Here is a 14614-nt window from a genome sequence, read left to right as displayed (position 1 = left end):
CCCTCCAAGTTGTCCATCAGCCCCATGTGCGAAAGCGTAACCCATCCAGAAGTAAAGGTACAAGATTCTGACCCAGCCAGTCCCACAGAGGGTTTAGAAGGGTACCATGTTCAGTGATATTGAAAGCCACTGAGAGAGTCTCCAGATGTATTGGAACTGAATCTTCTGGAAATCCCGGCCCACTCAGCCAAAGGCTGGAAATTCCAGGAGTTGAGATCTAAACACAGCCAGAGGATGCCAGTTTAGCAGAAAGCTGCAGTAAACAGTAAAAGGCTCCTTTGAACCCAAAGAACTCCCACAATGTAAGTTGTTGGAGTAGCCAATGACCTACCTTTTATAGGGCAGTTCTCTATCTGAAGATATCCTTTATTCAAAGAGCTGCCCAATTTAACAATAAAGAATTGAAAGAAGGGAGAGGAGTTTTGAGGTTATTGCTGAGCAGGTCCAAGCTCTCCTGGCCACAATCCTTACCCCCCCTTCAAGGGGAAGATGCATTTCTATTTAAATCAGAGTATTTCTGTCTTTGCATCTGCACATATACATCAGGACATACACATTTAATGCAGATCTTTACTTTCTTTAGTCCTTCTTTTCCCCTGGTAATGAGGTTTTTTTGTGCGTGTGCAGTGTTTTTCAAGTGTTTACCTGATATATAGATCTTGCCTTGCCTTTTGCTCTGGTCATAGATCCATGCTGTGATTGGGTGTGGCTGGCTGGTACATTCATTTAATCCTAAATCAGGTTTGCAGAAATAAAGTGGGCTGTCCAAGATGTCTTGCTTTATCTTTGGTACCAATGTGGGACTTTTACATTTTTGATAGCAGGTGATTCTGGGGGCTCTTCCCAGAAGGCTTGCTGCATGCTGATGTGGATATTTGCTTTCCCCAGGCTTCAGGTGGATCAATACTACTTTATGCTGCCTTTATCTGCCATTTTATATTTTATTAGATGCTTATTGCATGCTACAAATTGGAATTCTAAGTTGCACCAAAAATATTATTAATATAAATGTGTTATTGCATCCCTAAATCTGAAAAATAAAATACCTTTTCAGTTTCCAAAAGTATTTTTCAGAATATACAGTATGTGTGATTGGTACTGCATACTTCCTATTGTAATTCAGAAAGAAATAACTATGCTTCAGATAAGTAAGTTCTTGTTAACATGATTTCATGACCAGCAGAGGGACAATATTCAGTGGTCATCAGATTAATCAGACTTTTCCGAAAAGGAAGGTGTTACCATACCAAATACCTTCTGAATAAAGGTATGGAAAGGCATAAAGAGAGATAATAAGTGTGATTCATGTTTGTGCAGATGATTTTCAAAATGTTGCTGCTAGTCTGTGAAAAGGATGTAAACTTCTGAGTGTAGGTTTGGTTAGGTTACCTTCCATATTATGAGTTATGGAAACCTTCTATTTTCAAAAGTGTTTTTGATAAAGCTAAATACAGACGAAGGCACTAGAGCTTATTAACAAAGATGTTTCATAATCACCTGATGATAACAGTACTAACTGGAGCATCACATAACATGAATCTAATTTGTGCAGCATATTCATTTCACGTACAGTATGTTGTTTTCCACAGACATGAACTTGCAGTTCTCCACTGAGGAGTACAAAAAACTCAAAAACCAAATGGTGACATCTTTTTGCTTTGTTACCTTCTAGACTGCCACGAGACCTGCAAAACTTGTTCATCTGCCACCAGCTGCTTTTCCTGTGAAGAAGGTCTGCTGATGACCCTCACTGGTGTCTGTGTCATCCCTCAGGACTGCTTGCCCAATTGGTACTATGACAGCGCAAGCAGGAAATGTAGGCCTTGTCACAAGGCCTGTTTCCATTGCAAAGGGCCAGGCAATGCTCAGTGTCTTAGCTGCCCAAGTAGCTGGCATCTCCTCAGTAAGTATTTGGGCTCTTGCCTTGTCTCCTTCATCTCTGTAGATCAGTGTTTCTCAACCTTGGCAAATTCACAAAGCACCATTCTGAACCCAGCCACAGAATGAGGAGCCAGTACCCTTCTCTCTGCAGCTCCTCCTACATTCTCAATATCCACTCTAGAGAGAAAGGAATTCTGTTGCATGAGTGAAAGTTCACTTGCACAACACTGGATTTCATCCTACTTGAGGAGGCCCTGGGAGTAGAGTGCCCTAAGAGGACTGAAGTATTGCTCCTTTAAGTAAGCCTGTTACTCACACTCAGATAATAGCATGTGGCAACTCAGTCACTGATCAAATTAAGAAAAGTTGCTTGGTTGGTCCAAAGAATTTAAAATGGACTATGAACTTTTCCTCATGTCCCAACTACAGACTGTATTAATCTTTGTCATCCCAAGCATTAGCTTGTCTTTTGCTATTTTGCTATAGATACAACCTGTGTCAGTACCTGTCCTGATGGATATTATGAAGATACTGATTCCCAGTGCTACCCTTGTCACAGGACCTGTAAAACATGCCATGGAAAACACAGCACCCAGTGCCTTCTCTGCCCTCCAAACTGGTACAAGGAAGAAAACCTGTGTGTCCAGAACTGTACAGCTGGGTAAGAGCCCGAAAGGAAAAAGGGGGATGGACAAAGTGGGGGCAGCAGCAGGGAGGAGAAAGGAAGAGATACAAGCAGGGAAGAGATTAAGACTTTGACAGACAGCTACCACAAGGGTGGTTAGAATGCAGAGCAGAGAACAGGGCTCAGGCAAGCTGGATTCAAACAACCCTCCTTAAGTTTGGAGGACACCTGTGCTAGGATGGATTCAACAGCCTGGTTGCCTTCTGTACATGGAATGGGGAGAGCTGCATCTTCTCAAACCACACTGTCACTTAACAATACAGATTTATAAAATACAACATGATCTGAGATAAATTATCCCTTTGTTTACCACGTAATTGTTCTACTCGACTCAGCTCAACTCAGCTTGACTTTACTATTTTATTGGTACAGGTATTATGCCAACAGTGTCACCAGAACTTGTGAGAGATGTCACAAAAGCTGCCAGAAATGTTTGGGACCTGCACCTACAGAATGTTTATCCTGTGCGGAAAATTTCTTCCTGCTGCGCTCCTCCAATGAATGTCTCTTCTCCTGCCCTGAATATTACTATGCAGATCTTGACACTCATGCTTGCAAACGGTGCCATCCAACTTGCCATACTTGCAAAGGTAAGTTCAAGTTCAGATCATATGAACAGACTGAAGTCACATTTTGTTTTAATTCTTAAAAGTATTGATTACTTTATATATACAGTATGTAAGAAATCTCTGAGTGGAATATTGAATTAGAATCCAATACTAACTTTTTATATTTCTCTTTAAATTGCTTGTATTTATTGCCATGTAGATATCCCAAAGGTGAAACAGGAATTGCACACCATTTAGTCAGTGAGTAGTCCCAATTAGTCAATCATATGTATAATTATTTATGCATATCTTAAATTCCTTCACATCTTTAGCATTCTGAAGTTCCTTAAACCCCTTTTAGTCTTTAGCATCACAGTTCAAACCATTGCATCATAATCCTAGACACTACCATCATCACTTCCAGCATGTTCAGAACTGAAACCACAATCAGTGCCATTTACTTCATTGGAGAGGTTGAACTATTAGTTTTCAGCCCACAAATGAGAGTCACTGCTTCTCCAAACCAATGTCTTCCAGCCATATTGGGACTGCAACTCCCAGAAATGTTACATAGTCCAGGATCTCAAATGCATGTTTGAACCAGAGGGATTCCCTACCTGCAAAGGTCAAGAGCTACTGGACTAAAGCAATTGCTGTATGAATTGGACAATTTCCTACAAATTGTATTTTCAAATGATGTTATTCCTTTTAAGGGAAGGGAGAATTCAAATGCACAACCTGCGTGACAAGTTATCATTTCTTCGCTGGAATCTGCAACTCAGTATGCTTACTAGGAGAATACCAAGTCTCAGAGGTACTTGCTGCACAGAATTAAAAAAAAAAAAAAACTTTATTGATTTAATGCAATGATATGATAAAATGAATTTTATCATTAGTTTTGAAACATTATAAAGAGTACTCCCCTTTCTATGAATTATTTTCAACATTCATATTTCTGCTTGCTAGTATATAAAATGACTGAGAAACTGCAGTTAGATTTAAGAGCAGAGGTACAATAGTCAGCTTCTAAGTATGCAGATCATTTAGTTTTTCTGCTGTCTTATGTGTCTTTATCTTTAGTACAAAGTTAATAAGAGGGCAGAATGATATTTGCATATTTCTGCAGTAGTGTGAACAGGCAGCATCTTTTTAGCCCCTTCTGACAAAACTAATTATACTATTCCAGAACAGCCATACGTTTCTGGAAAAATTGTGCATCATTCAACAAAATGGCATTGTGTTCCTATTTTTAGGAGGTGGGGTCTTTATTACTAGAGGAGCAGAGCAGTTTAGGTCTTAAATATGTTTTCATATGTCACTTTGAGAGAAATTACAACTGTTAGTTAATATTGTAAGACCCTTTTTAAGTACAGAAAATATCACAGGAAAGCAGGTAACTTTTTGACACACACAAACACTCAACCCTGTGAATGCCCCTGATATTAAGCATGGAATTAGAATCTAAGAGTCAGAGTTGCACAGAGTTTAATAAATAGGTCATGATATGATAGCTGGTGATGGAGATGACTATTATTGTTTCTCCTCCTTTTTTCCTACTAAAAGGCTGTTTTTTTAAATAGGATGGACTCTATGCACACAAAGATGTCCAGGGTTGCATACTATTTTGGGGGCTAACTAGGCTGGGTTTTAACCTTGTACTATGACAAAGTTTATTAAACTGGTTTTTTAAACTAAGCCATAATTGATTCATACATAAAATTAAGCCATAAATTACAATTTACAAGTCACAATGACCGGATATATGCAACACGTTAAGACAAAATCAAATAAACCTTATGATAACTTTATGCAATATGCTAATTTAGGGATAGCATTGTCAGTTTCCCCTGGAAACATTAACCAAAGCCCATCTTTCTTTCTGTTCCTTGTTGAATGCAAGGTAAAGCCATCAAAATGTGAGAAATGCCACGATTCTTGTATGCAGTGCAAGGGGCCTGGTCCCTTCAACTGTACTTCATGTCATCTTAACATGGAACTATACGTTGATGAATATCGATGTGTACCTTGCTGTAAGGATGCTGGATTGATGCAAACTCAGGAATGTTGTAACTGCACTATAATGTCAGGTAACTATAAACAAAAGAAGTTAGCAGGAAATGTTTTGTGATCAGGTACATTATAACCTTTACTTTTTAAACAATAAGCTAGGTCTAGTTACAGGGTTTCACATTCTTGTAAATCTTGTTTTCTTGTATTTCCATGGTGATAGCAATCATAGCTTTAGATTCTGTGTGATAAAAAAGAATGGAACAATCAGGTTTCAGATGAGAAACTTGCTACTATGGAAAAATAATGTTTAGCTAGGCCTACCTGACATTCGGGTTGCGGTAAACTTTATTTCCACACTGTGTATATGTTTTTAGAGAATGATAGATACCACAACTCTTTAGGAGAAACCAGGAGGACATTTATATATTAAAGCAATGGTAGCTCCGTGACATGTAAAACAATGACTTGTGAACCAGCAATGATAGCCCCATCAAAAGTGTTTGCCCTGGTACTCGTTTGGGAGCTGGTTTTCCTTGTAATTTGAGTTTTGTTGGTTAACGCTTGCACTACAAAGATACAACTATATAATCTACATTCATCTAAGCCAGCAGAATTTATTTAAACAAAAATAGGTTAGGATAAGCCCTTGCCTAACTGAAAGCTTCACTGTGCCCACCTTATATGCTCAATACAAGAACATTCTGAAATTGCTATTGTAACAAAGCTGTGGATGTTGTGGGACACATCCAGTTAGCTCCTTCATATCAAGTTCAGCAAAAGCCTGATTATCACAGTCTAGGACTGCATGTGTCTTCTTCCTCTTCCTCTTTCCCTCCTCCTCTTCCTCACACTATGTCAGCTATGGTTCATGTTCAACATCCATCTCAATGTACTGCTGCCCAGTGCAAGTCCATCCTAACTCTACCATCCTATATTTGTGGCTTTGATTTTTCCTACCCAAATTTAGGACATTGTAGTTGTTTCTACTGAAAATCATCTTGCTAATTTCTGTTCATTGCTCAACCTTGTCAGGCTCCTCCTGAGTCTTGCTACTGTTATCCAAAGAATTTGCTACTCCACTCTTTCTTCCCTTTTTGTATCATCTGTAGATCTGATGATCCTATTTTCTATCCAAATACATTGAATGGTGCAGAGTCTAGAATGGAGCCCTGTGGTAGGCCCCATGACATCTTCCTCCAGGCTGAAGCAAAACTATAGCCGTATTGCCTTTGATTCTTCAACCACCTCTGTATTTACACAATGGTAGCATAGTCCAACCCACATTTTGCCGCCTTCCCTATTAGGATCACATGGGAGACTTTGTCCTTCAAGATTCTCAAATGTAATTGTTTGTGTCTTGGAAACATGAACTCATTCTTGATAACCAGGTGCTCCCTAACCATCTCTTTACCTACCTTGGGTTGCTGCTCTTTTCTTCTGTCAGTTTTCTGCTTACATCCATTTGATTACAATTCTTGGCTGGGAGAAGACTGAAGCAAAATAGGAGTTGAGGAGCTTTGCCCTCTGCCTATCATTTGTTATTATCCTACCATCTTTGCCAAGGAACAGGGCCCACCCCTTCCTTTCTCTTCCTTTTGCCACTAACAGAGGCGAAATAGCCCTTTTTGTTGCTTTAGTCTTTCCAATTTTCTTTCTGCTAGTACATTTTCTTGGTGACTTCACCATCTTCCATTTCTTATAGATGTCCATTTTAACTCTTACCTCATTTGAAAACTATCTGTGCATCCACAAGTTTCCTAAACTGACAATTTTTTTTCTATTGGAATGGTATGTGATTATACTTCTAGAATCTTAATTTTTAGAAGTTCCCAACCCAGCTGCAGTCTCTTTGTCATGAGGATTTCTGTCCATGGTTTCCTGCTTGGTACTCCTCTAAGCTTGTTAAAATTGGCTCTCTTGAAATCTAGTGTGCAAGTACCCTTAATTTCTCTAGGGTACTATTTGTACCAAAGTTGACATAGTCACTTCTTCCCAACATTGTTGGGAAATGGAAACAAGACACTGAGGAATTCTGGGGACTTTGCAGCCTTGGCTGAATTGGCTTTCTAACAGATACCTAGGTAGTTGAAGCATCTCATTATTATTATATTTTTCTTCCCAGAAAGTTCTGTAATCTGATTTCAAGAGTGCATAATCTAGATATTTTGGTTGGCTTAGCAGTGTATAGCATATGCCAACAGATAGTCACTTGTCCCCTGGTCACCTCACAATTGGATTATTGCAATGCACTCTACATAGGGCTGCCCTTGAAGACCACCCAGAAGCTACAGCTGGTTCGAAACACAGCAGCACAAGTAGTAATGAGCTCCTCTTGATATGCCCATGTGTCACCGCTGCATTGGCTGCCAGTTGCCTTCTGAGTGCAATTCAAGGTGCTGGTTATTACCTATAAAGCCCTGTATGGCATAGGGCCTGAATATCTAAGAGACCACGTATCTCCAACTGTTTCTGCCAACCCAATACGTTCCAGCAGAGTGGGTGCTCTCCAGGTCCCCTCCATTAAACATTGCCATCTTGTGGGACCTAGGAAGCATGCCTTCTCTGTTGCAGCCCCCACCCTCTGGAACAGCATCCCCCCAAAGATAAGGATTCCTGGGGTTCCGGAAAGCTTTGAAAACCTGGCTTTGGTCCCAGGCCTGGGGTTGATGTTTGGTTATTTGTTCAACAGTTCCTGTTTTGTTTCATTGTTTTTGCTGATCATTAGATTATTTTAGTCTGGGCTGTCTGTGTGATTTAATGTTTGTAGCTGTTTTTGTGTTATTTATTTATTTATCATATAAATAAATAAATAAATAAATAAATAAATGAATGAATGAATGAATGAATGAATGTTTTCCCTAGTTTTGTATACTACCCAGAGTCCATTGGATTTGAGCGGTCAATAATTTTTAAATAATAATAATAAACCAGGTCCTTGGGAAGGATTTGATAGGTGGATAAAAATGCCAAATCCAGTCTGAACATCTGGCTGACTGTGTGACCAACTGTGATGGAATGGAATTATGAAGGCCAAGCTCAGGGAGATAAGCATTTTCTTAGCTCACCGGAACCGCGTGGGAGGAACAAAAGGATGAGATTGGCACCTCCCTGAGGAATTCACACTATTGTGGCTGGAGGACTTTGGGAACTGGGGTTTTAGTCTGGGAAGATTCTTGCTAGAGGTTGTAGCTAATAAACATAGCTGGACTGAATTTGCATGGTCTCTTGGAGTTCCTTGGGCTAGGCCTGACACCAACAATAATAAATAATAATATCTTTGTTATTTCCCTTTTCTTATATTCAATCCTAAGTGCCCTTACCTGGACCTTCATCTCAAATTCCTGAATTTCAATAAGTGTGCATATCTTTCACATGTAAGGCTACTCCTCATACCTCTTTACCTGGCCTATTCCTTAAATTATATTCATTCATCCTTGCATTCTGTTCAAGAGTGCCATCCCACCAGTTCTCAATGTCTACTAAATCATATTTATCCTCCTACATTAAAACTCCTAGTTCTCCTTGTTTGTTCCTCTAACACAGTGTTTTTCAAACTGGGCAACTTTAAGGTGTGTCGACTTCAACTCCCAGAATTCCCCAGCCAGGATGAGTTTTAGAAACACTGCTCTGACACTATGCACTTACATACTGATTGGGTATCCAATTTGTTCCTATTCCTTCCTGTGTTGATATGCTCATTATTGGGTGCCTTCGCGTTCTGCATCTCTCTGTCAGTCTCATGCCCAGTACTTGGTGTCACAGTATTTTCAGGGGTCTCTCTTCCCTTTCCCACAAAATTCAGTTTAAAACCCTGAAATCTATTCTGAAGACTCCATCTTGAAGTTCCAACATAGAAGAGTTGTCCTTGCCAGGGTTGGCCCTTTTTAGCATGTTCCTCATTCTGTCTGCCTTCTCTACCTGCTGTCTTCTATCTTCAGGGAGATTTCTTGGTATTGTTAACCAAAAATTCTTCCAGTCTTCAACTCAAGAATTCCTCATCTTCTCTGATGAGCTACATTCCAATCACTTATAATGAGCCATCAACAGCAATAGGTCAGCAGTCTCTCCCCCGCTGCTCTTCTGTATTCTGCCTTCTCTCTCTTCACTCTTCTCAGCTGAAAATACCCACTGAACTCTGACCTCTCCCTGTTAACTCACTCAGTGAACAAGTGAGTAATTATTTCTACAGAGGCAGAGAAAAAACTGTTTTTATTTTTGAAATTCTATTTTCCTTGCTTGTCGTCCTCTACACTTTTACAAAACTGCTTAGCCAGCTACACAAAGAAACAAAATGAGAACACCCCCCACCCACCCATTCCCTTTGGTTCCTAACCTTCAGCCAGTTATCTATTTGGGAGAGGATCTTTCCTCTTAATCCTAACACCTACAGTTATCCAAGAGTCTTTGGTGAAGGACTTGGTTAAAAGCATTTTCAAAGTCCAAATATCCAGTATCAATTGGATCAACATGCCTGTTCATCTTGTCAAATAACTCCCACTATACCTGCCTTTCTCTACCTCTCCAGACAAGGCAAGGTGGGAACAGAAGGAGAAACCACCTAACTTGCTGATGCTGAGCTTGCTAGTAGCAGCCCCCAGTGCCTGCCGTTCCTTGAGGTTCCTCCTTAGTCATAAAAGACAGGAGTGAGGAATCTGGCCTGGGTAGCTCAGCATAGCTGGGCATTAGTTAGTGGCAGCTACCAGGCTAGAGCAGCCATTCAGATGTCCTAAGAAATGGAAGACAATGGTCCTAAGTCAGGAGGACCATGATGAGTAGTGACTTTTTAAAAAACAACTAAATAGACTTCCAGCTAAAGAATAACACTATAATAATAATAAAGTTAGATGTGCAGTCACCAAACTTTACAGTCTAATGTTGATATTTATGCAGTTTCCTGACACTGTCTCGCAGTTTTCTGTTATTTGTCAAAATTTTGAGGAGAACTCATTGCCTTGCTGCTAAGCCCCACATCACAGGAATGAGAGAGGGGAGGAAAGTAGGTTGATCTCAAAATCACTTCTACCACAATGTACTCCTCACCAAGACTCCATAACAAGCCAGCAGGGTTACTGCCGTCCTGTAAGGGCAATGGTGGCTGCTGCTGCTGCTGCTGCTGCTGCTGCTGCTGCTGCTGCTAATGATGATGATGATGATGATGATGATGATAATGATGATGATGATGATGATGATGATGATGATGATGATGATTAGAACAGTGGCAGCAGTGCAGAAAAGTTGCTCTGGATGACTTGTGGTGAAGCCAGATCTTCTACTGATCACAGGGCAATGGCAGTCCCTGAAATGCTGCCAGATTACAAGGAGTGGGAAGGGGAGGCAGGCAGTATGGTAGCCTTTCTGCCTCTACCTGCCGATAAGTACAGGAGGGGAAAATGGGGGGTAGGGGGTGTGGCAAGTACAGGAGACAGAAAATCGGCACAGAGTAGTGAGAGGCATCATCAGCCACATTATGCAATATGCAGGGAATAGGCTATGTGTTTTTTCACACATGAGATAATATATGACAGACTTGTTTATAATTCTTTTTTAGATGAGTGTATATTAGTAGTCCCTGACATGAAAACAAGAGGCAAAACTGTGGCTTTGACAGCTGCCTTACTCATTTTGTTGAGTTTCATCATTGGAGCTACTGTTTTCATATGGAGAAGACTGCGAGCCAGACCTAGGCCTGTTAACCATGTTGGGTATAAGAAGTTGGCAGATAATGCACAGGTGCTCCGTTCTTTCAAAAGCAACCAGTACCAGAGCAGCAGCTATCCAGAAAATCAAGTGAATGAATACAAAGACCGGGATGATGATGATGACGACGATGACGATGACAATGATATTGTCTATATGAGCCGAGATGGTACTGTCTATCGTAAATTTAAATATGGACTTCTGGAAGATGATGACATAGATGAACTGGAATATGATGATGAAAGTTACTCCTTTAGATAACCTACTGTTCAAACAATTGTCACTGCATCTCTAACACCTTGCTGAATTAGTTACTGGAAGATGATAAATGTAATACAAGTTCAGAATCTCACATAAATGATACAAATAACCACTTACTACCTATCTGCAATTACTGTGGAATTATGTTTCCTTACTGTTTGGCAGAACAAAGTGTGGAATCAAAACACAGGCCACAATCAGCCTTCCATCATATGCAAGCCATGGTAGGTTACTACTTTTGGTAAATGGTTATCTGTATTCATTCATACATTTTTCAAGTAGTGTTTCCTCCTGCATTTTTAAATTAAAATTATATCATTCAGATCATGAAGCATTTGTCTGATATAAAATATCTAAGATAAAACTGAAATCTCTTGAATTAGATTGCTTTTCAGCACTTTTCAGATGTTGGACAAAATGGGATCACTGATACATGGCTTTGTTTAACTTCCTCTTGTGTCATGTATTGATGCAATGAAGAAACAAGGAATAATATGGGCTCAGGGCATGTAGAACTGAAAAATGAATAAATGCAGCAACTTAACAATGGATATGAGCAATTGAATGTAATATAAGGCACAAACTGCCTACTGTATACAGAGTTTGTCATTTGTTCACCTCACTGGTTTGCTAACTCAATATTTGGGGGTAGCTAGCTTATATAATTCACTCTTCTGGAAGTTCTTCCCATGGCAAAAGAAATCTGATTCTTGTTGAGTACATACCATAACTATTCATAACTTGATGCTTAGGACTCCAGTTTGCAGCACAAATGAATGGCGAAAGCTCTCAGGTAATTTAATGTTTTTGGTTTTTCTGTTGAAATAAGTAGAACCAATTTATCAAGCAATGAAATAGGCCCAGTTTGCACATATCAATAAACCATGGTTTAGCATTGCAAGGGCGAACTACAATGAACCTTGGAATCACTTGAGACTTTATATCTCTTCATTCTTCTCTTTAGGTCCAGCTATTCAGAGATTGGAAACTTCCAATTCCAATTGTAACTATGTAATGGTTTAGCATTACCCTGAATATTAGTTGAAGTAAGGAAGATTCATAAAACATGGTTTGAAGATTATTTGTTTCCATGAAGCATACTTAAGACTAACTGCAGCTTACCTATTTAGTCTAAAACAGAAACAAAAGCATCTTGGTTCCTCCTTATGGCTCCAAAGAAAGGGATGGAGGAAAGAACATGATTTATGTTACATTTCAATGCAGGCACATGATACGTGCAAATTAGTCGAAAACTCTTGCCAATCTGTTAAACTATTCTATTGTTATTAACATGTAATTTATCATTAAACGGAGTAAGATTTAATGATATTGCCTGCTACTGTATGTGCTTATAATCTGCATTCATTTTGCGAAGAGATTTTTTTTTCTTTTCTAACCTGAATTTTTCTAGATTCACCAAAAGTAGCAGAAGTTTCCGTATGGGCTGAAAGGTCTTGTATAATGGTTGAAGTAGTGGAGTCGTGTATAAGTCTATACAAGACTCAAAGTTGAAAGTCTTCAACGGAGCATAGGCCCATCTGTGTGGGGATAGGATTACAGAGTGATGCTGTAATCCTGAAGTAATGTACCTGGAAATAAGCCTCATTGAGTTGATGGGATTTACTTCTGAGTAGACCTGCCTTGGATTTTTGTGCCACTTTTTTCCAAGGTAGTGATTATGTCATTGCTACATGTACAATGTTTCTACCTTGGCCACAAAAAAATAGAACAACACTACAGTTAACTAGATTAAGGGTTTGTTTGGATTTTTTAAAAATAACACTACCCCTTACATCATTTAAACCTTCATATTCACCTATTTGTGGGGTACAGATATCCATATTCCATTTTGGAAGGTTTGTGCATGCACACACACAAATTGAACAATGAGTACTCTCACATATTGTAAGTTTACTTTAAGGTCCACGACTCAAAGGAAATCACTGCAATTTCATAATAGCTGTATGATTGATAATTGTAAAAGGGAGCAATTAATTACTATTGATATGCACTAAATGGTAAATTAAAAATTAAATGTAAACCTTAAACACAGGTCATTATAGAGTATAAATTTATTCATTTATAACTGAATGCTGTAATTTTCGTGTGAAGAAATAAATACATCTTTATACCAAAGCTTGCTCATTGCCTATTTATTATATATCAAAAAATTCTATAAGGTCATAGCAATGCATTACGGCTTCGTGATTCTGGAACTGATTGAATCTCATGGGCTTTTAAGCCAACATATTTAATGACAGAACAAAATATTTGTAAGCAAACTCATTTACGTTACTTAGACCTGCAACAGTTGAGATATATATACTAGTAACCAGCCTATGACATCCTCAATATTATTCAATTTTAAGTAAAAATTATCTTTTGTGCATTATATCAATGGAATTATTGTAGTTGTTATACATAATCACTGTAATCAGATTTACCAAATATGCCAATACAAATATTGAATTATATATTATGATTGAGTACACTTATTCAAAACATTAAATACAACATTGTAATTGTTATTACTCCATATAGATTTGCATTGTGGTTGCAGTGGTATTAGAAAATATATATATTATACCATTGCATTGCTAAGAACAGTTTACATTTTGGCTGGTGTGGGTCTTCCGGGCTGTGTGGCCGTGTTCTGGAAGTTTTGTTTCCTAACGTTTCGCCAGCACCTGTGACCGGCATCTTCAGAGTGCAGGAGCACAGACAGGAGCAGTTCTCTCTGTGCCCAGGGTGATGTGGCCCTTCTGTGGGTATTTATAGAGATCTGGGGGGGGGAGGGGGGATTGGGGGGTTGGGTTACTGAGTGGCTGCTTGTTTTGGTGTCAGAATATGCTCCTGTCTGTGCTCCTGCACTCTGAAGATGCCAGTCACAGGTGCTGGCGAAACGTTAGGAAACAAAACTTCCAGAACACGGCCACACAGCCCGGAAGACCCACACCAGCCATTGTATGCCGGCCGTGAAAGCCTTCGACAATACACAGTTTACATTTTGTTATATTTTATTGCTTTGCCTACATCATGCTTAGCTATAAGCACACACTAAATAAAAGTTGCTATTATTAGTATTTTGGGCAACCAAGTTGAATGAATCAATAAAACATGCAATGAGAACCTAGTAACTATGTCAGTCTTATTTTTCATTCCTCCCCAAGTTTAATACAGCTGCTAAACTGGCAGGTATTATTGGGCAGGGCAACTAAAACACAAAACTGAAATATCTACTAGTCACAGACCATTGGGCTGATCTTAGGATAGCTCTGAATCGTAAGTGGTCTCTTTCTTATTAGGTTCTGTAAGGATTTTCCAAGAACTTCCTACATTTCAGCAGAGCCTTCCTGTTGTCTGAAGGTGTATGGCTCAAATATTCCAGGATGTCCATCCTCCTCATGGAACTTTTGTATGCCCGCTTTTTAAATAGTCATATGAAAGGGAGGGAGTGGTACTGCAGCAGGCCAATTGCAAACATTGGAATCAACTCTAGGTGGCAGCAAAGGACTATCATTTTCTAAATCTC

The 14614-nt window shown here is 39.3% G+C and overlaps 1 protein-coding gene across 2 annotated transcripts in view; it reads left to right on the top strand.

Moving 5' to 3' along the window:
- Nucleotides 1-12564, top strand: part of PCSK5 (proprotein convertase subtilisin/kexin type 5) — a 243739-nt gene extending 231175 nt beyond the window's left edge. For both annotated transcript variants that reach the window (XM_088129839.1, XM_088129838.1), the window contains 6 exons: nt 1673-1903; nt 2368-2542; nt 2939-3156; nt 3828-3928; nt 5015-5201; nt 10673-12564. In XM_088129839.1, coding sequence (XP_087985965.1) covers nt 1673-1903; nt 2368-2542; nt 2939-3156; nt 3828-3928; nt 5015-5201; nt 10673-11082 — 1322 coding nt within the window. In that variant the 3' untranslated portion in view covers nt 11083-12564. The remainder of the gene's footprint in view (nt 1-1672; nt 1904-2367; nt 2543-2938; nt 3157-3827; nt 3929-5014; nt 5202-10672) is intronic.
- The last annotated feature ends 2050 nt before the right edge of the window (nt 12565-14614 follow it).

The sequence above is a fragment of the Python bivittatus genome, unplaced genomic scaffold (genome assembly GCF_059951505.1).
Source record: "Python bivittatus isolate LINGU-HERP-01145 unplaced genomic scaffold, Pbiv_v1 ctg000850_np1212, whole genome shotgun sequence".
Lineage (NCBI taxonomy): Eukaryota > Metazoa > Chordata > Lepidosauria > Squamata > Pythonidae > Python > Python bivittatus.
This window is presented reverse-complemented; position numbering and strand designations above follow the sequence as displayed.